Source organism: Osmerus mordax, chromosome 8, assembly GCF_038355195.1.
Source record: "Osmerus mordax isolate fOsmMor3 chromosome 8, fOsmMor3.pri, whole genome shotgun sequence".
Taxonomy (NCBI): domain Eukaryota; kingdom Metazoa; phylum Chordata; class Actinopteri; order Osmeriformes; family Osmeridae; genus Osmerus; species Osmerus mordax.
The window spans coordinates 19,869,111-19,896,526 of record NC_090057.1 but is presented as its reverse complement, the minus strand read 5'-3'; the positions used below and the strand labels follow the sequence as shown (position 1 = coordinate 19,896,526).

Below are 27,416 nucleotides of genomic sequence, written 5' to 3'. Positions count from 1 at the left end.
AATACAATATATCTTAAGGACCAACACTTTTCACCTGACTTCTATGGTTATCAACCTCACACTTCAACACAAAAAATAACCAATCTGAAAAGCATTTTCGGATTTTAAGATAAGTACCCACTAACATAATTATAGTGCCTGTGATGAGGATTGCGCGATACCATTGTGTCCCTCTAATCCTTTGTTATTAATTATGTCTTAAACTGCGCCTACTCAGTTATCCTGGTGTCAGCCCTGAAAGTATCCATGGCAACAGCAGACTAGACCGAGCTGTCAGAGGGATGCAGTCTGTTGCCTGTCAGAAAAAATAGTTGCTTCAATAGCGTGAATAGGAACGCCCTCATGCGACCATGCCCTGCATCTACATAAAGCACAGCACTATCTACTGGCAAGATCCTAAAATGACCAACGACATTCATGGCAATCCTTTATTTACGAATAGTAACCTCCTTACCTTATGTGCAAAACCAAGTGACACTAAAAGGCTGAGAAATACAATTTAAGAAGTTGTACAAACAAGTAATAAAATGTGTCCTATCCATCAAAACCACAAACAGGTTGCGAAATAGTGATTGTTTTTAAAATCTTGTGTACATGTGTTTTGTGTTCCCATGTCTGCATGTCAAAATGTTGTTGCATTGTTATAAACCTCACCAAGTATGCTATGCATTTCTATTTAAAGATGTGCGCATTGCAATGGCCTGACTGACAAGAAAGGAATGTAGAATCTACCTATAGACTTAAATTGCCTTGCTTCAGAACTCCCTTCACAACCAACCTTTCGGGCCTTGACTACAGCACAAAGGTGCTACAGGTATCAGTGTGTCTCTCGCCACATTCTGTCAGTCTATGAGGCTTGCAAAGCAAAAAATTACACAAAGCAGGTGGGCATTATTGACATTGAGGTGAATCAATTAATCTTGGTTTCAAGGCACAAAATTAAATGCATGAGCAGGAATGTGTTGGTGCAACACAGATGATACAATGATGTGATTTGACACTGCAACGAACAAGACAAATTGTGCTATTCAATTGATAATAGTATGGTAATTATATGAAAATGAACATTCCAATATTAAAGATGACAACATTAAATATATTTAATTCAATAAAAAGGGGAGGTGATATAGTCTCTCCAAAGGATTGTGGACAGAAGATTTGAGGCCACATGGGACCTGTGTCGCAAGGTAAATGTTATGGCCACGGCCTGGTCCCTGTCCCTTTTACACACCCTGCTGGTTCTCCTATGTTCTCCTACCTAGACCCTCCACACCTGCTGCCCCATTACCTCATCATGCTGCAATACTTTAACCCGGCTTTCCAACCACTCCTCGTCAGATCGTTGTCACAGCTACTGTGATAGTACGCACCTTTAGAGCCTATTCCTTAGAATATTGCCTTCTCTAAAACCTGTTTTTCTTTGTGCCCAGGATCCGTGTACCTAGTACCCGTCTGCCTGCCAACCCGCTGGTTCACAATCTCAAGACTATACCCCAATAAAATCACCTCGGACTACTCCTGCCTCAGTGTATCTGTGTTGCGTTTGGGTCCACTATGTACTAAACCGCAACAGTAAATTATTCCCTATTTCAGTCGCCCATTTAAAGCCCAGTATTTCCCATTTCAGAGTATAAAATACTGACAAAAGCACTCTACAATTATAAAATGTCAAACACTAGCAAATTCAGGGCACACCTAATGGTGTTTGTATTGAGAATGATGTTACATTTACTTGTCTTTTGCAGGCTGCTCAATAAGTTTGCTCTTATGGTACTTCTGCCCAATCCCATAAGGCACATGTGCAGAGATAGTCCCAAGTTCTTTTGCCCCCTCGATATGGAACATCTGGTCATCAAAGAAGATGTGTGGCTGGATTTTCTGAAGAAGGGGCCCTTTAGGTGCCCCAGCCAGGAAGAGGGCCTCATCAATCTCAAGGCCCCAGCTCCTCAAAGTCTTCAGGACACGGGCCCCTGAGCTGGCAGCACTGCGGGCTGTTACCAGGTAGGTACGTATGGGGCAGGTAATACGCTCATTCTTAACATAGAACTTCTTCTGAAGCTTCCCAAGTGCCTCCAAGAAACACTTCAATGGACCCTGAGTACACAGGACAGATATATTACTTCAAATCAGCATACCAAAAATACCTGAATGTAATCCAAGTGGAATCTGCATTAATTCTGAAATTATTCAATTTAGATTCCTCAATCTAAATAAGTACATTCTTCTTCATTGAAAGAAGTTATTGCAGAACGACAGCTTGAATATTTACTTGTGCGAGAGGTTTGTTTTCAAATTCTTTCTCGTGCTCAAAGAATGTATCCAAGCCGTGTTTTTTCACAATAATTTCAGACTCGTCAGAAAACAGCACAGCATCCCCATCAAAGGCCACTTTTAACTGGGTGTCGCTCAACTGGTTTTTCATGTCTGGATTAAACATGGTGGCAGCAGCAATGCCTGAATTTAACGTGAAAGAACAGAGAAAAACATTTTTTTCATAAGTGTCCACAGGAAAACAGACATACAATATGAGAAGCAGAATCACCAACCCTCCTCAATGGCCTCTGCGACTTTCTTAGAATCCTTAGATAGGTAGAGATTGGTCATATAAGCTTTAAGATAGCCAATGGGGCTTCTTCCTCCGGTCATGCAAAATCTCTCTATAGTTAAATCTGCAAGGAGTAATATCAATCCAAAATCAGGTTAGAAGCCAAACAATGCCAAACATCAGCATCATTAATATATCAAATACTGAAGGTAACAGTGGCCCAAAAGCCACTTTGCAAACATTTCCCCTAGTAAAATTAGGAAGCTTACAACAATGAGGAGAGTTAATGTAAAGTATATTTTGCTTACCATAGTGATTGATACTATTGATAAGGCGCACCCCAACCTGAGCATGGTTATTTGTCATCAAGACGATGTCAAACAGCTCCTCACTCTCTGGGTAGAGCTCCCTCAATCGAGAATTTACTATCATCAAAGCCTGTCAGGTTACAATTTACACGAGGATTATAAAACAATGATTGGTTGTGTGTAGCGGCTAGCAGTTTTGACAGACTGTAATAGCAATTATACAATAACACACGCTTGTAAACACAGTAAATACAGTAAGCTAATTGCCTTTGTTTGATATCACCATATTGTGACAACATATGCAGATCCCATATAGTAGTGACATTTTCACCTTAATCATAAGGTCTGACAACAATTAATTCTTATATTTTTTTTATATCAACTTAATCATATGTTAATCAACTTAATTAATGATCCCTGATAGCTCAGTGGTTAAGGATGTAGGATACTGTGTGAGGGGTCTTGTGTTCAAATCTGGCTGAAGGATCTTCTTACAGCTACATTTTGTGGGATCAGATGGCTGAGCGGTTAGAGAATGGGGCTATTAATCAAAAGGTTGCTGGTTCGATTCCAGGCCGTGAAAAATTACGTTGTGTCCTTCACCCTACTTGCCTCGGGGGGAATGTCCCTGTACTTACTGTTAGTCCCTCTGGATAAGTCGCTCTCCCTATATTTGAACTTTTTTCAGGCATTCCTTATGTACAAATGAGAAATTTGATGATTATGATTATCAGAGAACGTAGCGGCCGCCAACATCATTCTTGTACCTTATGAGTAGCCTGAAAGGACAATGCTCCTTTCAAAGTTTGTAGATTATTTAACCAAGTGACGTGGGCATAGAGGGCTATGTTGTGTTGTTAAATGGTGTTCCTCCAGACCATAGACCTATTAAGTAGACCAAGCATCAAACTGTTAAAGATGGTGTCCCGCTACTTTCTATGGAAAGTGCTCAGTGGCGCACTGAGGCTCAATAAACCGAGATACAGCCAGCACAATGTTGATCTTATTGCTCTTCTGATCACGCGCCATGGTCCAGGCTTCATAATACATCTATGACCGCTTTGACGTAAGAAAAATATATCCCCATTCCGTATTGGTTTCAAACCCAGATGAATTCAGCAAAAATGATTCTGTGAAAAAGCTTGTTCTTCCAAAAATACTGAGAAAGATAGTTTTGGAATAAAATACGGAACAAGCCGGGTGCCAAAACGGAAATGCAATACCACCAAGATCCATCAGAGCCTTGGCTTCAAGCCTAGGAGCGAAGGGTGGGGGCTTGCTCCAGAAACACTTAGTGGAGGTGACATTAAAAGGTATGGTATCTGCCTTTGAAATCACTTTCATTGAGACTGTAGAGGAAAGGAAAAACAACCCATGCCTAAATTAACATTAATCTGAGAACTTTGTTGTCAGAGTTGTTAACTTGCTTATTGTAACTCTCACACATAGATTTTTTTTACAATTTGCATGCAGGGTGGATACAATACAATATAATTGAACAGAACAGAATGGCTGAACGCATCTACAGTTGTGGCCAAAAGTCTTGGCAGGGACTTACATTTTGTGTTTGCAAAGTTTGCTGCTTCAGTTGTTGTGGTGTTGATTCACATTGTTACTCAATTATTGTGCAGAGTGATGAGATGGATTTTAAATAAAAGCTTAATTGTCCCCAAAAGATTTACTATATTATAAACACCCACATTTCACTGTGGTTGGGTCCTGGCATAAAATGACCAGTTAACATAATTTCACTAAATCATATCATCAGCCCATGGGAAAATGTGAACGAGTTCTAGTCAGGTGAAATTACTATCATTCTGATTGGATTTTAAGAGCAGATTGATTGCTATAAAAAGGGGGACTATTTGCATGTATTGAATGTGTTTGCCAATAAAATTTATTTAAAATATAATAATATAAATTTAACATTTATAAAATCTGTATTATTGTTTTCCAGTAAACCATAGAAACATGTTAAAACACAAATCTACAAATACAGAACCAGTAGACTTGCAAAAAATACAATTTGTCACAGCCAATACTTTTGGCCACGACTGTACACTAGACACCCTGGGGGGTGTTCCATCAACGTCGATTAAGGAAAAGCAAGACTTATTTCGACAAGTCTCGCTTACTTCAGCGAGAGTTCCGTTCCATTAAGGTGGCTTATTCTAGTGCTAGCTACGTAACCAGGCAACTTATACTTCTGAACTAGCCTGCTCCGTGTCAGGCTAAAAGTCAAGCTATAAGATGTGTTGCAAATCATTTCAAACAGGCGGAAACAGAATCTCAAAAGACAGATTTATTCCGTCGAGTAAATTCCTGCGCGCAAAGCACTTTAGTCTGTGTTCTGAAACATAAGTGCAGACTTGAATGAATTTAAGTGTTTACTTAATCTCCAAAGAATGTATTCATTTAAATAAACAAGTCAAGAAATAATGTCACTTTAACTGTTTTCAAAAGCCATTGGTTAATTGACATAAAATAAGGCCGTAGAAACTAAGCAGAGCATCTAGACAAGTTACAATCAATTATGATTGTAACTTTTTTTACAACCCTGTTGTGGATGAAGGTGCTCAGATTATACAAAGAGCGTTTATCCCACCAGCCCCAAGGGTCTTCAGAGACAGAAGTAATGCTTCACTAACCAGTAAATGTGGAAGAGGTTCAGCAGGCCCAGCATATAGTTTATCTAGATATTTTACATTTAGTCATTTAGTCATATATATTTTATTGTCATTCTTAAACAAAATATATATAGTACTGTGCAAAAGTCCTAGGCACAATAAAAAAAGGTTAAAAGAATTAACAAAAAGTTTAGCAAAATTGCACTTTTATACTGCTGCACAAATAAAAAAATTATATTACATATATTTCTTTGATTAAATGTTGCATTCAAATCTGATACACTTAAACGAAAAAATGCAGCAACATAAAATTTTGATTTACAATAATTCTAATTTATTTTTACTACAAATAGGTACAGTACAAAACTTTCTGCATCACTATTAGTATCCTCATCTGCCTTCTCACCGACGAGACACCAGACATGTCGCCTACTAATTAATAAACTGCTTTGCGCAATTCCTGTGTTGTTCTTAATTACGATTAAATAATAATAATAAAAGCTGCCCTCGTGTGCACACCGCCCTCATTGAAACATGTTATTCAAGAAAAGCTGTAGCATTTAATTGAAGAAATACAGTATAAGACATTATTTGTGTAAAAAACATTGGGTGCCCAAGACTTATGCACAGTACTGTATATAGAAAAATACTTTAGCAACTCTTAATGATGGCAATGAACACATCACTACCAACCACTACCTACCATCCTTAGAAAATAGTAGAAAGGGGAGTAGTAGACTGCAGTCTATTGGTAGGCCTAGACCATGTAGTGTGCTGGAATTACACACAAGGAAGCAAACTCACTGTAGCCAAGCATTGACCACTGTTCAGTCTGTCTGTATCTCTGTGTGTCTTTGCATGTGGGACATTCTTGAACAGGGTTGGGGACTTAAAAAGATTTAGCAAAGGCAACTATGCCAGGAAATATGAAGGGTATACCTTGCTCCAAAGCAGTACCTGAATATTATCATCAGTTTTCCAGGTCATCTTGAAACACAAAGAATCAAGGAGACTTTTTATTCAATTGTATAAAGTACTTTCATTGTTTGAAGTAGCCTATATGTTGACAAGCGTCTATATTACTTCATCCTCTCCTTCTGGCTTCCCCAATGTTATAGGTGCAATATACTGTCCCCATGGGTGTATCCAGGCCCACAGGAAGACTCTGGGGGTGACTGCCTGGTAGGGCTGAACGATTAATTGCATTTGCGATAATATCGCGAAGTGACAAAACAAGATTTTGGAATCGCAAAGGCTGCGATTTTACTTTGGTGCACATTACAGTTTACTTTGACCTGTACGATGGCCTCAGGCTCGACAGAACTTGACACTACACACACATTGCCAATTTTGCCTTTAAAAAAGATGCTGCGCAGTGTCAAGTATTGTGCAAAACCTGCCTGACTAACGTTGCTACCTCACGGGGCAGCACCACCAACCTAATTCGGCCCTAAAAAACACCACAAAGCCATGTACGATAGCTAAAATGCTGAACACCAGTGTGTCAAATAAGCCAAATAACACCCAACAGGATAACTGATCGAAATGTTTCAAAGCCTAACTCCATATTCATGTGTGTTATGTTGCTGACTGGAGATCAGTAGTATATATCTATATTTATGAATAATACATCATATAATAATCGCATATTAAATCACAATTGCAATATTAGTCAAAATAATCGAAATTAAACTTAATTAAACTAAATTAAACGATTTTATAGGACTGCTTAGCTAATCATATAAATGATCGATCTCCCAACTGGCACTGGTATTATTGTGTGTTGTAACGTAGGCTAAGGTCGGCAAAACAGCGACCATCAGTCAACGTTATGGATACAAACAAGAGTTTATATCATATATTAAGCTGTTCTTGTCTTTACTCGAATCAAAACTAATCAAAGGGCAGCTGTGCTCTTACAAATGAAGCGATTTCACTGTTGTCTAACGTAATAGACTCGGTGTTTTTGCTGATGCTGAATTGTCTTTAGCATACATTACATTCATTACCAATGTAACTTTAAGTTAAACATGTGCGTTTAAACTTCACCTGGGGAAACTGACTTCACCTTCAGAGGCTTGGGGGCCCAAAAAATACACACTGCTGGGTGTTAGATATTTTTTAAGTCGCCTTTCTGTTCTAAAAAGCCTTTGAAAATGTAATTGACGTCATACACATCGTACAACCAGAGCTACTGCTTTACGGCAAGCTCTTTTTCTCTCAAGGCATCGACAACACAGCTGACAGGTTAGGCTCTCCCTGTCAATACACATGCTAGAAAGAGTTTTGGCTTGCTAATGTTGTTGCTAATGTTGCTAATGCTCTGACATTATGATTCCGCTTTGGATGCCATCAAGCAGGAGCTCTGGTCGTATCAGACCTTCACTAACCAATCAGCATTCATTAGCAGAATGCTAGCGTGTTATGGGCAACAACGACTCACCCTGTAAGAAATCAAAACAACATAAGTACTCGTTCATTCAACTTTCGACCCATAATCCATGTTGAACATGCAAAAACGACAATCAGGCGAAAGAGACAAATTTAGCTGTTTAGCTCCATAGACTCCCATTCAACATGCACTCGCTCGCGATCACCCCCAGTGGAACTCTGGTGAAACTGCAGGTATCATGGGGCTTAATAGGGAGTGGCAAGGCTCTCCTTTAACAGGCTCTGGTATAGCGCTAGCTACGATTAGTAACTGTATGTCAATTTGCAGACAATGAAGAGAAAGTCCACGTCGGATATTGCTTCTTTTTTTTTTTCTTTTTTTTTTTTTTAAGTGGTTCAGAGGAGACACAGCAGAGAGTTGGAGATAGCTCCGAACCAGTGCTGGACATAAAAAATGTTGCTCACCAGCCACTGTGGCTAGTGGTTTTCCAAAGTTACTAGCCACTCAGTAATTTCATTAGCCACAATTTTGTTGTTGGGAAATTAAGTTTTATTTGATTAAAGTTGAGTACGGTTTGCTACAATTTACTTGAATAACTAGTTTTACAATCCTTTCACATGTAAATGACCATTGTCAACACCCAAATCAAGATAACATAAAATGTATATTTACAAAATATATGAACTAAAGGCCGCAATATGCTTCTCCGACTCCGTTTACGGATGGGCGGGCTTACGGATACGGACGGACACTGACGGATAGACTGCGTTTATGGTTCTCCGTAGGCTGTGGGTGCTGAAAACAATTCACCGCCAGAAGAGTAGGTGGCGCAACGGTTTTTTGTAAGTCGTCGTGGAGTGTTTATTTACCTAGGTTATCGAGAAGTCGGAGCAAATTTACCAATTAGCCGTTTCATCAATAAAATACGCACATTTTCAGCAACTACACTGCCCATTTCTCGTCACATTTTAATTCAGATGCTGATTTACATGTACTGTTTAGCTGAAATATAAATTGTAAAAACTTAAAGCAATGGCGGTCAAAGGATTCTGTTTGTACTGTTTATCACGGCAACCCCGCCCCTGACGCAAGCGGTTCTTAATACTGACCAATCACAGCCAAGGGGGTATCCATAACTATCCGAAATTACGACACATACGTAGTTAGAAAATTCAGGAGGTGCTCGTCAAGCTCTCCGGGGCTCTCGGAGAGCTCGGAGAGGGCGTTCCCCGGGAGGAGGGCGTTCCCATGTGTCCGTTTTTTGGAAAACAGAGAAGCATAGTATAATCGGCCTTAAACTGAAAAAGACCCACAAGCAAAACTTTGTCAACTGAAATATTTATAAACAACATCATTATTTTTGTCTAATCAATTCCGATTCCCAAATGTCTTACAAAGAAATGTTTATCTTGTATTGTATGTTTGTGTATGTGTGAAAGAGAGAATGAATGTTGAAATGCATGTGTCTCACGGTCAATGCGTGAGGCTTGAGAACCCTGCAATGAGTTTATTATTTTAGATGTGTTTTGTGAAGAATAGCCTACAACAAGGTTGCAAACTTTTCAAAAAACCTTGGAGTGAGATTTGGTGGGGCTGTCACAGTTACAGTGAACCCGGCTCCACCCGTGCAGGGTTTAGATCTCGGCACAAGGCAACACAGAAGACTAGTAGAGGCGGCTGACGTAAAAAAAAACATTTTATTATTTAGTACAAACAAGTATCTCCAGCCAGAGTGCGAATTATACAATGACAATCGGAGGTGTCAACTCAGTGCCCTTGAACCAGCACACTGCCTGGTCACTCGCGCTGTTTCTTGAGTTGTATTGGGCACTTGTCACTCGCGCTGTGTTTATTGAGTGAATTTTGACTAGATGGCAGTCAGTGTAATACTGTGTGTAATATTCCCTGCCATTAAGTCAACATTTATGTGTATCGCCAACCTGTTACTGAATGAATATGGTAAATATATTGTAATATTTACAATTACAGATAAGAATGATATATAAATGTATCGACCCCCCTGACCTGTGGTTTTTACCTCTTTTGGGGGGGTTCTGTTTCACTCAGTGTATCTGCGCCTCGTCCATTACTGGTTATAACGTTAGCAGAACTACTTGGTCGTTTCCTTCTCAGTGTGAGAAATACAATGTGTTGGCAGCCCTGCTACAATAAAAAATATATAGAGAGAGATATATAGAATTCCACCCGCCAAAGTGGCTAGTAAGACTGACTGCTTTACCCGCCACAGCCGAATTCTACTCAAATTTGGCGGGTGCTAATGTCATGCCCTGCTCCAAACTCAATGTTGTCGAAAGTGAGGATACAGTTGGCGTCAGTGAGCAAGCATCACAGGTAGAGTCAGCGAGAGAGGAGGACGAAACAGAGGAAGAACATGACAGCGACACCCAGGCACTGGCAGCATCAGAGTCAGCAGTTTTGCAGAATAGTGCGGAACAGGTAGCAGAAAAAGAGGTTGACAACCAAGCGAGGCAGGACTCAGCTAGAACTGTTTTATCCGTTCCTGGACAGGTGAAGCAATGAACGTGACAGAGCCCCTGATCATATGAATTGCTTGGGAGCATGACATTATTACATAAAACCTTCTGATTCATGTTTATTGGTAGTTGAGTTTGAATAGTCTTAGTATACTTGTTTAGTAGTTGATATTACAAATGTAATCGGTAATTACTTTAAAGAGGGAGTAGCTACTCTCCTCCGTAAGGAGGAAACCTATTGTTATTGTTAGTTTTATTATTATTGGGTGTGCTTTGCCTTCGGCAAGGGCACAACCTTTGTTCTCTCACATATATATTTTTTTATTATTGGGTGTGCTTTGCCTTCGGCAAGGGCACAACCTTTGTTCTCTCACATATATATTATTATTATTTTTATTATTCTTTTTGCCCCCCTAAAACTCAGTCAATATTTGGCCTACATAGACAACGTAGGTGTCAAAAGTTTCGTCTTGGTAGCGATTGAGTTGCTTCTATTGGAATTTACGTTCCGTTGCATGGTTTAGGCTTAAATTAAGTTTTTGTGGCGAAAAGTGAAGCTAACGGTGGCTAATTTGCTAGCCACAGTCACTGACGTTACTAACGTCACTGCGTCACTAACGTCACGAAAACACGCGTGACTACCTTTGGCAGAACATTCGTTTCGCATCTGTTAACTTGGGGGATAGCTAGGCTAACTATAGCTTTACTGCAAGGCAGCTGCAGAAACGCCACAAGAAAAGAGGCCAGGGTGATAACTATTTACTCATTTTACTTTGTGATATGACACACAATTGTGATGTGTAATGTACAATATAAGCTGATATTATTAAGGAAGTACATCTACTTTCGGAAACAGTAGTCTACTATTTCACTGAAGTATTAGCATCATGACATTAGCCTGTGTTGCCCTGGCAACACATACTACAGTGGTCTATGATGTATCTGTTTTCAATCGTTAAAATAAACATTCCTCACATATACATTTTCGTTGTATGATTTATTCTGACATTAGTAAACGATTTGTTGGTGAAATTACCATTACCTGTGGTTTCAAACCAGTGTAGCTCACGGCTCAAACGGCGACAGAACATGTTCGGCACTCCCCTTACTCAAAAGTCTTTCAATAGTTGAAACAATCTGACTACTAACCTGAACTTCATTGCCACAGCCTAAACTTTGTCAATCTGTTCATGAAAATAATTAATTTCAGCCTAAACCGTACAACGGAACGTTAAATCGAATTCAACCAACGCAATCGTTACCAAGACGAACGCAGCAGTAGTCTAGTACTGTACTGTAGTAGTATAATTTACCGGGGCAGCTTCTCCAGACAGGGCTATATCGCATTTTGCGTTGTTACTGACAATGATCGCTACCAGTGAGCTTTTTATGAATGAGCGAAGTACATCTACTTTCGGAAACAGTAGTCTACTATGTCACTGAAGTATTAGCATCATGACATTAGCCTCTGTTGCCCGGGCAACACATACTACAGTGGTCTATAACATAAACATATCTATGATGCATCTGTTTTCAATCGTTAAAATAAACATTCCTCACAAATACATTTTCGTTGTAGGATTTATTATGACATTACATTACAAGTAAACGATTTGTGGGTGAAATTATCATTATCTGTGGTTTCAAACCAGTGTTGCTCACTGAAACGCTGTAGCCTACGCGAGACACAGCTGTTTAGGAAGTCAAACGGCGACAGAACATGTTCGGCACTCTCCTTATTGAAATCAAAAATCTAACTACTAGCCTTAACTTCATTGCCACAGCCTAAACTTTGTCAATCTGTTTATGAAAATAATTAATTTCAGCCTAAACCGTACAACGGAACGTTAAATCGAATTCAACCAACGCAATCGCTACCAAGACTAACACAGCAGTAGTTTAGTACAGTACTGTAGTAGTATAATTTACCGGGGCAGCTTCTCCACACAGGGCTATATCGCATTTTGCGTTGTTACTGACAATGATCGCTACCAGTGAGCTTTTTATGAATGAGCGATTTTCCACTAAATAAATGTCAAGCTTATTTACGTTTTTGGGGGCATATTTTCAGTTAGCAGATGGTACTGTTTGAATCGCGATTCTATCTTCTGCCGGTAAAGTCGTAGAATAATCTTCAAAGGGGGTTCTTTATTAATGAATGAATGCAATATGAGTAGGCTAAATGCCTGAAAATATCACGAGAATGGACAACTTAAAAGGACGTTTAAGTCATAGAGATTAGGTCCATTTTTACACCGGTCTGCCAAATGTATTCGTTTTGATTCAGCCTGTCAGCTGCCTCTTGCAGGGGAAATGAGAAGACATCATATTTCATTCTACACTTCACTCGTATTTTGAGTTGTAAATGAGCAGCAAAAAAAAGATGCTTTTAAATCTATGTAATCTTTATAAATAATAAGTAGGCCCGATGCATTTTTATATAAAATATACAGACCCCTGTGCAACCGACGCAAGCAAGCACACCCTACAATTTCCCCAGAAATTGTATCCTCTCTAGTTTCTTTTTGCCCCCCTAAAACTCAATATTCAATATTTGGCCTACATAGACAACCTAGGTGTCAAAAGTTTCGTCTTGGTAGCGATTGAGTTGCTTCTATTGGAATTTACGTTCCGTTGCATGGTTTAGGCTCAAGTTAAGTTTTTGTGGCGAAAAAGTGAAGCTAACGGTGGCTAATTTGCTAGCCACAGTCACTGACGTTACTAACGTCACGAAACCACGCGTGACTACCTTTGGCAGAACATTCGTTTCGCATCTGTTAACTTGGGGGAGAGCTAGGCTAACTATAGCTTTACTGCAAGGCAGCTGCAGAAACGCCACAAGAAAAGAGGCCAGGGTGATAACTATTTACTCATTTTACTTTGTGATATGACACACAATTGTGATGTGTAATGTACAATATAAGCTGATATTATTAAGGAAGTACATCTACTTTCGGAAACAGTAGTCTACTATTTCACTGAAGTATTAGCATCATGACATTAGCCTGTGTTGCCCGGGCAACACATACTACAGTGGTCTATGATGTATCTGTTTTCAATCGTTAAAATAAACATTCCTCACATATACATTTTCGTTGTATGATTTATTCTGACATTAGTAAACGATTTGTTGGTGAAATTACCATTACCTGTGGTTTCAAACCAGTGTAGCTCACTGCAACGCTGTAGCCTCCCCGAGACACTTGTGTGAGTAGCTAACAAAAACTCCTCAGCTGTTCATGTTCGGCACTCCCCTTACTCAAAAGTCTTTCAATAGTTGAAACAATCTGACTACTAACCTGAACTTCATTGCCACAGCCTAAACTTTGTCAATCTGTTCATGAAAATAATTAATTTCAGCCTAAACCGTACAACGGAACGTTAAATCGAATTCAACCAACGCAATCGCTACCAAGACGAACACAGCAGTAGTCTAGTAGCGTACTGTAGTAGTAGAAATGCCTGAAAATATCACGAGAAGGGACAACTTAAAAGGACGTTTAAATCATAGAGATTAGGTCCATTTTAACACCGGTCTGCCAAATGTATTCGTTTTGATTCAGCCTGTCAGCTGCCTCTTGCAGGGGAAATGAGAAGACATCATATTTCATTCTACACTTCACTCGTATTTTGAGTTGTAAATGAGCAGCAAAAAAAAGATGCTTTTAAATCTATGTAATCTTTATAAATAATAAGTAGGCCCGATTCATTTTTATATAAAATATACAGACCCCTGTGCAACCGACGCAAGCAAGCACACCCTACAATTTCCCCAGAAATTGTATCCTCTCTAGTTGGGTGTGCTTTGCCTTCGGCAAGGGCACAACCTTTGTTCTCTCACATATATATTATTATTTTTATTCTTTTTGCCCCCCTAAAACTCAGTCAATATTTGGCCTACATAGACAACGTAGGTGTCAAAAGTTTCGTCTTGGTAGTGATTGAGTTGCTTCTATTGGAATTTACGTTCCGTTGCATGGTTTGGGCGTAGGTTAAGTTTTTGTGGCGAAAAGTGAAGCTAACGGTGGCTAATTTGCTAGCCACAGTCACTGACGTTACTAACGTCACTACGTCACTAACGTCACGAAAACACGCGTGACTACCTTTGCCAGAACATTCGTTTCGCATCTGTTAACTTGGGGGATAGCTAGGCTAACTATAGCTTTACTGCAAGGCAGCTGCAGAAACGCCACAAGCAAAGAGGCCAGGGTGATAAATATTTACTCATTTTACTTTGTGATATGACACACAATTGTGATGTGTAATGTACAATATAAGCTGATATTATTAAGGAAGTACATCTACTTTCGGAAACAGTAGTCTACTATTTCACTGAAGTATTAGCATCATGACATTAGCCTGTGTTGCCCGGGCAACACATACTACAGTGGTCTATGATGTATCTGTTTTCAATCGTTAAAATAAACATTCCTCACATATACATTTTCGTTGTAGGATTTATTCTGACATTAGTAAACGATTTGTTGGTGAAATTACCATTACCTGTGGTTTCAAACCAGTGTAGCTCACTGCAACGCTGTAGCTTACGCGAGACACACTACAAAAACATCTAGCTACAGTACACAGCTGTTTAGGAAGTCAAACGGCGACAGAAAATGTTCGGCACTCCCCTTACTTAAATCAAAAGTCTATCTAACTACTAACCTGAACTTCATTGCCACAGCCTAAACGTTGTCAATCTGTTCATGAAAATAATTAATTTCAGCCTAAACCGTACAACGGAACGTTAAATCCAATTCAACCAACGCAATCGCTACCAAGACGAACACAGCAGTAGTCTAGTACTGTACCGTAGTAGTAGAATTTACCGGGGCAGCTTCTCCACACAGGGCTATATCGCATTTTGCGTTGTTACTGACAATGATCGCTACCAGTGAGCTTTTTATGAATGAGCAATTTTCCACTAAATAAATGTCAAGCTTATTTACGTTTTGGGGGGCATATTTTCAGTTAGCAGATGGTACCGTTTGAATCGCGATTCCATCTTCTACTGCCAGGTAAAGTCGTAGAATAATCTTCAAAGGGGTTGTTTATTCATGAATGAATGCAATATGAGTAGGCTAAATGCCTAAAAATATCATGAGAAGGGAAAAACTTAAAATGACGTTTAAATCATAGAGATTAGGTCAATTTTTACACCGGTCTGCACTAATGTCACGAAAACACGCGTGACTACCTTTGGCAGAACATTCGTTTCGCATCTGTTAACTTGGGGGATAGCTAGGCTAACTATAACTTTACTGCAAGGCAGCTGCAGGAACGCCACAAGAAAAGAGGCCAGGGTGATAACTATTTATTCATTTTACTTTGTGATATGACACACAATTGTGATGTGTAATGTACAATATAAGCTGATATTATTAAGGAAGTACATCTACTTTCGGAAACAGTAGTCTACTATTTCACTGAAGTATTAGCATCATGACATTAGCCTGTGTTGCCCGGGCAACACATACTACAGTGGTCTATGATGTATCTGTTTTCAATCGTTAAAATAAACATTCCTCACATATACATTTTCGTTGTAGGATTTATTATGACATTAGATTACAAGTAAACGATTTGTGGGTGAAATTATCATTACCTGTGGTTTCAATCCAGTGTATCACTGCAACGCTGTAGCCTACGCGAGACACTACAAAAACATCTACACAGCTGTAGGAAGTCAAACGGCGACAGAACATGTTCGGCACTCCCCTTATATCGCATTTTGCGTTGTTACTGACAATGATCGCTACCAGTGAGCTTTTTATGAATGAGCGATTTTCCACTAAATAAATGTCAAGCTTATTTACGTTTTGGGGGGCATATTTTCAGTTAGCAGATGGTACTGTTTGAATCGCGATTCTATCTTCTGCCGGTAACGTCGTAGAATAATCTTCAAAGGGGGTTCTTTATTAATGAATGAATGCAATATGAGTAGGCTAAATTCCTGAAAATATCACGAGAAGGGAAAACTTAAAAGGACGTTTAAGTCATAGAGATTAGGTCCATTTTTACACCGGTCTGCCAAATGTATTCGTTTTGATTCAGCCTGTCAGCTGCCTCTTGCAGGGGAAATGAGAAGACATCATATTTCATTCTACACTTCACTCGTATTTTGAGTTGTAAATGAGCAGCAAAAAAAAGATGCTTTTAAATCTATGTAATCTTTATAAATAATAAGTAGGCCCGATGCATTTTTATATAAAATATACAGACCCCTGTGCAACCGACGCAAGCAAGCACACCCTACAATTTCCCCAGAAATTGTATCCTCTCTAGTTATTATTCTAGTTCCATGGGAGTCAATAGCAGCCCCTAGAACCCTTGGATAACTTTTTGTGAAATTTGGCACACTCATTAAGGACAGTTCCTTCTATACCTACACCAAGTTTCATGTATCCCATTAGACCACTCTAGCGCCACCAATGGGTCAAAGTTGGACTTGTGTTTACACACGCAACTTTTGAACCGTATGACTTATTTTCAAAAATGTGGTACCATTGGATTCCCTGGATCAAGACGAGTTCAACTGACGTCAATTTCCGGTTATATAGATTTTCCGCCATTTCCGGTTTTATCAAAAACCTTTGAAAGCCTACTCCTCCTACAATTTATTTTAAATCTTCCCCAGAATTGGCATACATCATGGTCAGAGCAACCCTCACTCAGGTATTACTTTTCTATTTGATTTTCAAAACCGTTTGTCCGGTACAGGTAATCAAAATCGGCAACAAAGCAACCAAACAGGAAGTTGGATCAAATCTCAGCAAATCTTTGAGATGTCAACACCAAACTTGGTATGATGACTCGGAACCCTCTTCTGAGGACGTCCACACAATTTGGTGTCATGTGATCACTGGGCGTGGCCGCAGCAAGCAAAAATGTGTTTTGGCCAATAACTATTGATTTGTTTGCCTTTATTAAGTGATTCCTTTGTCTCATGATATCTTGGGACATCCCGTGTGTGACTCATAATAATTTGTGATAATAGCCGAATTGATTCGGCCGCCATTTTGAATGAATTGAAAAATGTTTATTTCTCTACTCCTCCTACACATGTTGTCCTATCTTCACCAAATTCAGCAAAGATTATCTTCAGACCAAGCCTCACAAAAGCTATCCAATGGTTTTTTGATTTTCGAAACCGTTTGCCCGGTTCAGGCAATCAAAATGTGCCGTTAAGCCAGCAAACAGGAAGTTGGGTCGTATCTCAGCAAATCTTTGATGGATTCACACCAAACTTGCTGCGTGTACTTGTTGCTCTCTTCTGAGGATGTCTAAAATGTTTTCTGGGTCATTTGACTGCTTGGCCACCTCATTGCTGCTTGCAGCTATATTTGGATTTGGTCAGATTTGGTACCCCATTGATAAGTCTGCAGCATGGATTTTTCTATACAGTGACAATTTGTGAAGAATATACATTTTTCAATGGTTTGCAATGTTTTGGAGGAATCCGCCATTGCTGCTTGCAGCTATATTTAATGTTGTTATTTTAAAATTAAAGTGACTGACTTTCCCTCGTTTCATCGTAGATATATCCCAGTCAAGAGCAGAAGGGCTTAAACAGGCACAACTGAAGCTTTTCCCTCGGACCCTTCAGGGAAATAGAAGACGGGACTTCATGAAAGAGTGGTACAGTAAGCAGAAATGGCTAGAATACTCGCAAAGTAAAGACTCTGCGTTCTGCTATGCTTGCCGGCACTTTAGTCTCCCTTCAGGTGATTCAGTGTTTACATCTGAAGAGGGGTTAAAAAATTGGAAAAAATCTACTTACAAGGATGGGGGTTTTGTGGGCCATGCAAAATCAGAATCACATTGTAATGCTATGTTAGCATGGGAAGATTATAAAAAGGTGACTGCAGGCAAATGCTCTCTCTCAGCCTCATTAAATGCAGAGTATAATAAATTTGTGAGGGAAAATAGAGAATACATAAAAACTGTTGGAGAAACCTTGCTCCTCACAGCCACGCAAAACATTGCACAGAGAGCACATAATGAAACAGAAGGTCAGAATAAAGGAAACTTTCTTTCTATTATGGAACTGCTAGCAAAGCATGATCAAACAGTCAAAAGAAAAATGACAAGTCAAAGAAATGCTACATACCTTGGTCATAGTACACAAAACGAAATAATTGATTGCCTGGCTGAAATGGTCCACTCCTCAATAATTACTGAAGTTAAACAAAGTGAGGTTTTCAGCATTATGGTTGATGAGACCAAAGACATTAGCATAAAGGAACAGATGTCTTTTGTAGTTCGTTATTATTACAATGAGTCAATATGTATACGTTTTCTCACCTTTAAGGCAGCAGAGCGCCTCGATGCTGCAGCACTTTCACAGAAAATTATAGAAATACTACAGAAGTATGGCCTTGACTACAGAAACCATCTAGTAGGGCAAGCATATGATGGTGCCTCTGTTGACAGTGTGAAATGCATCACTGAAGCCTATTGTTTCTTTTCTCTTTTGCAGAAACGGTATGTTTTTTTGTCAGGGTCATACGTGCACCAAAGGTGGTTAGAGGTACATAGGGAGATGATTCAGGGCCGCCCGAGAGAGTTGCAAAGGCTGATAGAGATACGGTGAGCATGTAGGTGCAAGGCTTGCAAGACAGTGAGGGACAGACTGCCAGCTATCATGCGTCTACTAAAATAAATTTCTGAAGAAAGAAATGGTGACAGAGCTGTTGAGGCAAGAGGTTTATAGGGCCAAATAGATCTGAAGTTTGTTGGCCTCCTTGTTACATTAACCAATGTCTTTGGTGAAATAAAACATCTATCAGATGTTTTACAGTCCCCACAACTAAATTTGGGCACAGCTGTTACCCTTATCGACTCTCTTGCTGAAACATTGAATAGTTATAGGGAGGGCTCTCACTTTAATGATATTTGGGACAATACTGTGACCCTTACCGAGCAATGCAACATCAGTATTGGACCTCCAGGGCATCAGGTCACACCAAGCTCTAGGCTTGAAGGTTACTACATTTCCACTCCAATACCTCAAAGACAGGTCAACACTGATAAAGAATCATTTCGGGCAGATTATTTTATTCCAATTATTGATGTGCTTCTCTCTGAGGTGAATAGAAGATTTTCAAAAGAAAATATTGTAATACTGGAAGGGATACAAACTTTGAATCCCAGCAGTTCCACATTTTGTGAGAATAATGTAGTGTTACCATTTGCCTTACAATATAAATGCAGCACTGAGGATCTAGAGTATGGGATTTCTCAGCTAAAGCGGACTCTTAATAGGAAGAAATCTAGTGGATTGAAAACACCAACCAGTTTATTATAGCTATTACTGTATTTCTTGAGCCATATAGGTGTGGAAGCAAATCGTTACCAAAATTCAAATGCAAATGCATTTCCAGAAATGCATTTGCATTTTAAGAATGTGGCTGCATTATTTGACTCATAAATGAAATTAGTAATCAATCATCCTATTTGCATTTTAGTTCTTCTTCTTCAAGAGTGCTCAATCTTTCACTTAATTAAAATGAAAAAGAAATAGACATTTGAGATTAAATTTTCAAAATATGCAGATACCAAAATTCAATTTGAAATGTAAAATTTGAAAATTCAAATGCATTTCCAGAAATGCATTTTCATTTTAAGAACGTGGCTGCAAAATCGTGACCACAATTCAAATTCAAATGCATTTCCAGAAATGCATTTTCATTTTAAGAACGTGGCTGCAAAATCGTGACCACAATTCAAATTCAAATGCATTTCCAGAAATGCATTTTCATTTTAAGAACGTAGCTGCAAAATTGTGACCACAATTCAAATTCAAATGAATTTGCAGAAATGCAAAATGAACGAAAAAGCATTCTGAGCGGCGCAGCAGAGTGACGTCAGTAGCCGCTCTTCTTCAGCTCCCTGCTGACCGAGCTACACATCTTGTTCGGTAGGGGGCGGTGTGCACATCTGCATTGCATTACATTGCAAATGTGCCGGGAAATTGATTTAATTGCCGGGTCTTTAGAGGACGCATCACATACTGAGAAACTTGATGTCAAACAATGACTAAAACAGTGGCAGAGCTACTATTGATGTGTAAATCTGTGACGGCAGAGTATGCAGCCAAGCTCTCTATGACTTGTTCTACTCGGTCACGGGCATCAGACTCAGATATATTATTAGATTCTACCTGCTCAGCTAATTCTAACAGTGTTTGCACAATTTGAGGGAGCGCCATGATCTGTGATGCGTCCTCTAAAGCAGCGGTCCCCAACCTTTTTTGCGCCACGGACCGCTTTCATGTAAGACATATTTTCACGGACCGGCAGGGACGGACTGGGAGGAAAGATAGGCCCTGGACAGCTGCGCTGCTAATGCATGCACATTGTGGGTTTGATGTGATCCTAGTTAGTGACTTCCACACCTAATGCGAGCGCGCGAGAAAAATAGTTTAGCTGATTTGAGCGAAAAATAGTTTTTGGAGTTTTATGTAAAATAAACAGCCGTTTTTTGACAAAACCGTTGCTAGTGAATGTGATGTATTTTTGTCTCTTAATTTTTCAGCCCCATCTTTAAGTTTCTTAGCCTGGTTTTCCATCGTTATATTGTTACTAGCTAGCTTTCGATGTGTCAGTCCCATTGTTGTGTGTGACTATAAGCTACGACAGTGACACCCGAAGTGCGTTCCTTGTATCCAGTTTAGGCCTATTCCATAATTTTGTTTGATTGCTGTTACGGCAGAAAATCCCGCTTGATGTTGGAAATGGAAGCAGGGTTTTCAGTGCTTTAGTGGCGATCTCAGGATAGCCTTCATCCAAAACACCGATAGAGTTGTTGTCTCAAACAGGCTCCATTGAGTGGTAACTATCACTTGTCATGTGTCAAGAGGAAGAGACGCGCATGATACCGCTCAATAATGCCCACAAACTTGCTAAAAAATGAGTAAACACACGTCTTTGCAGAGCTTTTTTGCTCAGGGGAAAATAAAACATTTTCAGAATAAAACGTCTTTCAGACTCTGATAATCAATTAAAAGGAAATAATGTTATTAATTCTTTTTTGTGCTGCCCGGTACGAAATGACCCACGGACCGGTGCCGGTCCGCGGACCGGTGGGCACCGGTTGGGGAACGCTGCTCTAAAGACCCGGCAATTCAATCAATTTCCCGGCACATTTGCAATGTAATGCAATGCAGATGTGCACACCGTCCCCTACCGAACAAGATGTGTAGCTCGGTCAGCAGGGAGCAGAAGAAGAGCGGCTACTGACGTCACTCTGCTGCGCCGCTCAGAATGCTTTTTCGTTCATTTTGCATTTCTGCAAATGCATTTGAATTTGAATTGTGGTCACGATTTTGCAGCCACGTTCTTAAAATGAAAATGCAGTTCTGGAAATGCATTTGAATTTGAATTGTGGTCACGATTTTGCAGCCACGTTCTTGAAAATGAAAATGCATTTCTGGAAATGCATTTGAATTGTGGTCACGATTTTGCAGCCACGTTCTTAAAATGAAAATGCAGTTCTGGAAATTTTCAAATTTTACATTTCAAATTGAATTTTGGTATCTATTTGCTGGGGCATATTTTGAAAATTAAATCTCAAATGTCTATTTCTTTTTCATTTTAATTAAGTGAAAGATTGAGCACTCTTGAAGAAGAAAATTAAAATGCAAATAGGATGATTGATTACTAATTTAATTTATGAGTCAAATAATGCAGCCACATTCTTAAAATGCAAATGCATTTCTGGAAATGCCTTTGCATTTGAATTTTGGTAACGATTTGCTTCCATATATAGGGAGGTGTTCAACGAAATGATTAAACTATGCAAAATAGCACTTGCGTTACCTGTGAGTTCTGCAGCCTGTGAGCGCAGTTCTTCAGTACTAAAGTTGACCAAGACAGCCTTAAGGAATACAATGAGTGAGGAGCGGTTGAGTAATTTGGGGATGTTAAAGATCCTGTAAAGTAAATTCCATGTTTTGCTGTTTGTACATTATATACGTGTGAAATGAGTTCCTGAAAGCATGTGCAAAGCGCTAAAACTTTGTCACACTTAAATGTGGAGTTAAACCGAAGAACAGTTACTCTTCCGTTTTCAGATCAGGTTTTAATGGGCAAAGCCAAAAAATGCCCTATCTACGTCATTTCGCCCTATCTACGTCAGATCACTGAATGGCTACTCCTGCTGTACTGTTATTGTAGCCTACATCACCTAGCTAGCTAGCTAGCTTCAGGATGTCTCCCACCACCCGCAACTGGATATTCCCTGGATGCAAGAACTCCAGCTGCGCTGCAACGCCATTTAAGTTCCCTATTGATAATGAAAGGAAAAATAGGTGGATAGATTTTGTGAAGAGCCACGCTCATGGAAAGCTTCGGATAAACTCCAACAGCCGCCTCTGCACTGCCCATTTCACGGCGGACAGTTTTAACATGGACCAGATACAGATGGGGTTCACCAACACACGGCTTCTCTTGCAGCGCGGAGCCGTACCGAGCATCGCCCCTCCGGCCGTTCATCCTCCGGTCGCACCTCGACCATCCACTGCCGCCAGCAGTTCATCACTCAGTTCTGTGTGCTTGTTATAGTTATACTAGATAACTTTTCCAGAGGTATCTCTGCTATGAGTTAGTGCAAACCGCTAAATTGATATTAGGCTACTCGGTGTACAATGATGGTATTTTGGTGAAATGGTAGCTAATGTGTTAGAAGTAGCCTAGTTGGAGAGCTCACTGTCTGCTGTCTCTGGTGTCCATTTTTACTGTTACAGCTCACGGGAACATTTCATTTATATGCATCTGTATGTTTCACTCATTGAACAAATAAATACTAATTATATACGGTTTTGTTCGGCTTGACATAGCGTCCATTATCTGGGTCGGAGGTAGGCACTAGGCAGCGAGGGGCGGAGCTTCAGCTCCTTCAGGCGACACGCCCCCCCCAGTCTCAAGCAGAGAAGACTACTGATTTTTTCACGATTTCAAAGCCTAATTTAACATACTTGTCGGTGTTATTTTTTCATTCGAATTTGGATGGGTAGTTAATAACACATTATTCTGTGGTGTGGCGAACTTAAAACTCGTTTCCAGGTCCACTTTACAGGATCTTTAAGTGTAGAGTCAAGAAGGGCTAAGGCCATAAATCTAGATGATTTTGTAAATGTGTTTGCCCAAAGACACAAAAACAAGCAAATTAAGCTGTTTTGAAAAGAATGTAAACATATCAGTACATTGTCCATGATAAAATAGGTTTTATTTTTTCATTTGGGGTCTTTCGAACATATCTTTATACTTATACATTTTGTTTTTGTTTATAAAAAGGCACAGCAAGAGCCAAAAAAAGCTCTATTGAAAATAAAGGCCATCGTGTAATGTTTTATGAAGCTGTATTGAAAATAAAAGCCAATGTGTAATGTTTTTGAACTGGAGAAAATAAAGGCCATTGTGTAATGTTTTTGAACTGTAGAAAATAAAGGCCATTGTGTAATATTTTTGAACTGTAGAAAATAAAGGCCATTGTGTAATATTTTTTTACTGTAGAAGGCTTGTTTGATTCCAGTAAATGTGTTTATTACAATCAATGTACTCCTTCAAGTTCAAGCTGTTCATATATTTTTTTAAGAAAATGACAATTAGAAGAACTATGAATTGCCTTGATACAGATATACATACAACAAAGAGGATTGTTGTTAAAATTAAACTAGACGTCTAGTTTGAGACATCGTCTCAGTTACACTATCAGGGCTTGGAAATACAGTGACTTGCTAAAGTAGGCAAATGGCTAGTAGAACATAACATTTTATAATAATTTCAGTTAATCAAACAGCTGCAAGACCCAGTGAAATGTTATATACAGCTAGTAAACCAACGTTAGCTAGCATCGCTAATGACATTGGCTAATTCAACTTCGTTAGGCTATCCGATTGACAAACACAAAGCTCCAATTCTGGTGGGGTTATAGAAAATGCGTCTTGTTTTCCAAACAATACGGTAGCCTACCAGTAAAAGACCATAGCATATCAGTATGCAATTATTAATGCTCACATTGACATCTAGCCTATTAAGTACAATAGCAAAATATAATTCCTGAAATGTGTTTTTGGTGTGCCACCCCAAGATTTTCCCTTGCCCCATCTGGCCACCCCTATGAAAAATGTCTGGGGGTGCGACTGCGCCGCAGTGTAAACGCACCGTAACGGTGCGTGTCCAGTACAGCGGAGCAGAGCGGCGCCTTCCAATTCATTTTCAATGAAATCGGGCGTTGACGCTCGCGTATGGAATTGTGGGAAGGCGAGCAGAGCGGATCGGAGCGTTGCAAGTTGGATTTTCTCAACTTTATGTAAATGAGGAGCGTGAAAACGCTAGCGTTGGCCAATCGGATTGGTTTCTTGTAACGTAGAAACTGTTGCTCACCCTGATCTCCCTTCAAAACAAGCCATGGATTTAAAAAAAGAAAGAAAAGGAAAATACATTTTACTGATGGAGAAATTAGAAAACTTCTAGAGTTGTTTACTCAGAATAGAAGCGTGCTCACGGGGAAATGTAATAATATCAACACAAACAAACAGAAACAATCAGCTTGAAAATCGATCACCAATAAAATTAACAGTGGATTTGTGCGATCACGGACAACTTTTTCTCGCCTTAATGTCCTTTCCATATGTTGCCTATAAACAAGACGCGCTGCATGTGCAATCAAACTGTTGTACATTATTATTACCATGGATATTAGTCCTATTTTCCAACTTACGCCTGCTCCCCACTAGGCGTAAAATGTACACCCAGGTGCAGCACATAAAGGGCTTAAGTCTAACTGGTGCACTAGTCGTAACTTTAAGTTAGTCGTAACTTTCAGTTCTACGTCGGACATAGCGTTACACCCAGGCGTACGCCCAGCTGGTGCACTCGGCTCCTGGTGCGTTCGACTTCATGCAGCGCCGGCCTCGCCTGCAGCCGCCTGCAGCCCGGCTGACTTGAAGCAGCCAATGCCATTCTCAACTTCAAGGGCTGTCGCACAGCCAGTGCTGCATGAAGTCGAACACACCTATTTACATTTAGTCATTTAGCCGACGCTCTTATCCAGAGCGACTTACAGTAAGTACAGGGACATTCTCCCCGAGGCAAGTAGGGTGAAGTGCCTTGCACTTTTTAGTGGAACCGAACGTTAGTGGAACGTCTTGAGGCTTTAAGTCTAACAGTGCGTGTCCACTGCAGCGACGCGATGCGAGCGAGGCGAATCGCTTGCGTGGTGCATTGTGGGTAGCGACGCGACGCGACCGAGTTGAGATTTTCTCAACTTGATGCAAATGAGGAGCGATTTTCGCTAGCGATGGCCAATCGGAGTGTTTTCTTGTTTCTCGTAACGTAGCAACCATGGTGAACATTTCTAGCTTTCTAGGTTTCAAGGTGGAGGAGAAACTAATCGTTTGTGTGGCTGCTTACCCAGTCCTGTACGATACATAGCTGTATTCGTACAGAGATGTTAATAAAAAACGATGCATTGCGCAAGGTTGCCGAAGTTGTTGGTGCTTGTACTTTCAAATTCAGTCTAGTCACATTACGTAACTTCGTTCTGTGGTAACTACAGTAGCTAGCTAGCCCGGCTGGAACTCCCTATCGTATCGACAGATTAGCAGACTTTGAGTAATATAATAAAACGTTTTTTACACATGTCAACGTTTATGTCTATTAAACAGTTTTGTATTTTGTATACAAGTTGTATTTTGATCGATGTTGCGAGTATGTAAACCCAAGTCTGCACACTTGGCCATGACAACTACAACAGTGACTTTAGAGAACTACATTCTACATTTATCTGTTTGAAACGCCCCCAAGCGTGGTGAACTGTGGGAAGGCGAGCGATGGCAAGCGATTCGCGTCGCTGCAGTGGACACGCACTGTTAGTGAGACTTCTTCGTGTTAGCGCAACTGCCGTTAATGACGTCGATGGAACACCCCCCAGGTCTTTAAGACACAACACTGCTTTGATTAAGAAATTATGTGAATGGGACATCCTGTAATTAGAATTACCTTCACAAAAGGAAACGCAGCCCCTGCTTTCAGGGGCTCGTCCTCGTTCTTCTGTTGATATTGAACATACTTCTCGAGGCCCTCTTCCTCAAATATCTTTCTCTCCGCAACCATGTCGAATAAGGTGCGAGATGAGACAGCGATGGTAACTGCATATCGTGGCTTGGGCTGATGGATAAACAAGGTCAAGTTCACAAAGTAAAAAATGGCCACATTACAACTTCACATGTTCGCTAATCCATCCACCACAATCCAGTCTTCTGAAAACACAAATAATGACTTACGGGTCTAGGCTTCTTGGTTTTTAAGTTATCGAATACGGCTTTTGCTTCAACCCAAGCTTTTTCTTCACCATTGTCATTCATTACTGGCAGGTTATCTTTCGATTTCACTTCAATTTTGTGTAGAATAAATTACGTTTTTAACTGCTGTCCCAGGAACGGAAAATAAGGAAATGAATAGCTCACATGGGCGTGTACGTTACCCATGATGCATAAGGCACATTCCTTATGCATATCCTTCTTTCTTGAACTTGAATAGCGGGGTTTAGATTTCATTATTATCACTTACTTACTTTATTATTATCAATCTGAGGATGAATTTCAGAACAGATTAGGATTTGTTCATTCTTACCAGGGCCGGATCCAGGGGTTGGGGGCCCCCCAAGCTACTTCTGACTTCAGCCAAATTGGTAACATGTTGAAGCTATGAAAAAGTATGTTAGTGCTTTCAGTAATACGCTTTTTTTTCAACCAATCTTTTTTTAAAGATTCCCCAGTGATTGTCTGTGGTTGATATTGGACAACGTATATGTTAGAGCTCCGCATCCACGTTTACCGATAAAAGTGAAATCAACCTCGAATCTCTTGCCACTCACTCACTTGTTCTCGAAGTTATTGTATATCGGTCTTTTGTGGAGGGCTTTTGACGAATAGTAAAGTGTAGCATTGGTGTTTAATGTTGGACCCTGGAATTTCATACTGTTTCAGTTGTAATCTTTATTTGTTTTCATAGAAGATACACGGGTTAAAGGCGTTAACAGTAG

The 27,416-nt window shown here is 39.9% G+C and overlaps 1 protein-coding gene across 2 annotated transcripts; it reads right to left on the bottom strand.

Moving 5' to 3' along the window:
- Positions 1-420: 420 nt before the first annotated feature.
- On the bottom strand, positions 421-26,830 carry LOC136948056 (cytosolic 5'-nucleotidase 1A-like). 2 transcript variants are annotated; one of them, XM_067242317.1, is made up of 6 exons: positions 26,656-26,829; positions 26,372-26,539; positions 2,854-2,983; positions 2,547-2,669; positions 2,270-2,454; positions 421-2,094 (listed from the first exon to the last, which is right to left on the bottom strand). In XM_067242317.1, exons 1-6 carry the CDS (start codon positions 26,734-26,736, stop codon positions 1,729-1,731), a joined length of 1,053 nt encoding a protein of 350 aa, XP_067098418.1. In that variant the 5' UTR covers positions 26,737-26,829; the 3' UTR covers positions 421-1,728. The 2 variants fall into 2 exon arrangements, with proteins under 2 accessions (XP_067098418.1, XP_067098419.1); XM_067242318.1 differs by lacking the exon at positions 2,547-2,669 and having other exon boundaries at positions 26,656-26,830.
- Positions 26,831-27,416: the final 586 nt, after the last annotated feature.

Coding starts and splice junctions, on each gene's coding strand:
- LOC136948056 (XM_067242317.1), bottom strand. CDS start 26,736: ATGAATGACAATGGTGAAGAAAAAGCTTGGGTTGAAGCAAAAGCCGTA. Junction 2,984..26,371: donor CTGCGTTTCCTTTTGTGAAG/GTAATTCTAATT, acceptor GTAACCTGACAG/GCTTTGATGATAGTAAATTC. Junction 2,455..2,546: donor CGCAGAGGCCATTGAGGAGG/GTTGGTGATTCT, acceptor CGTTAAATTCAG/GCATTGCTGCTGCCACCATG.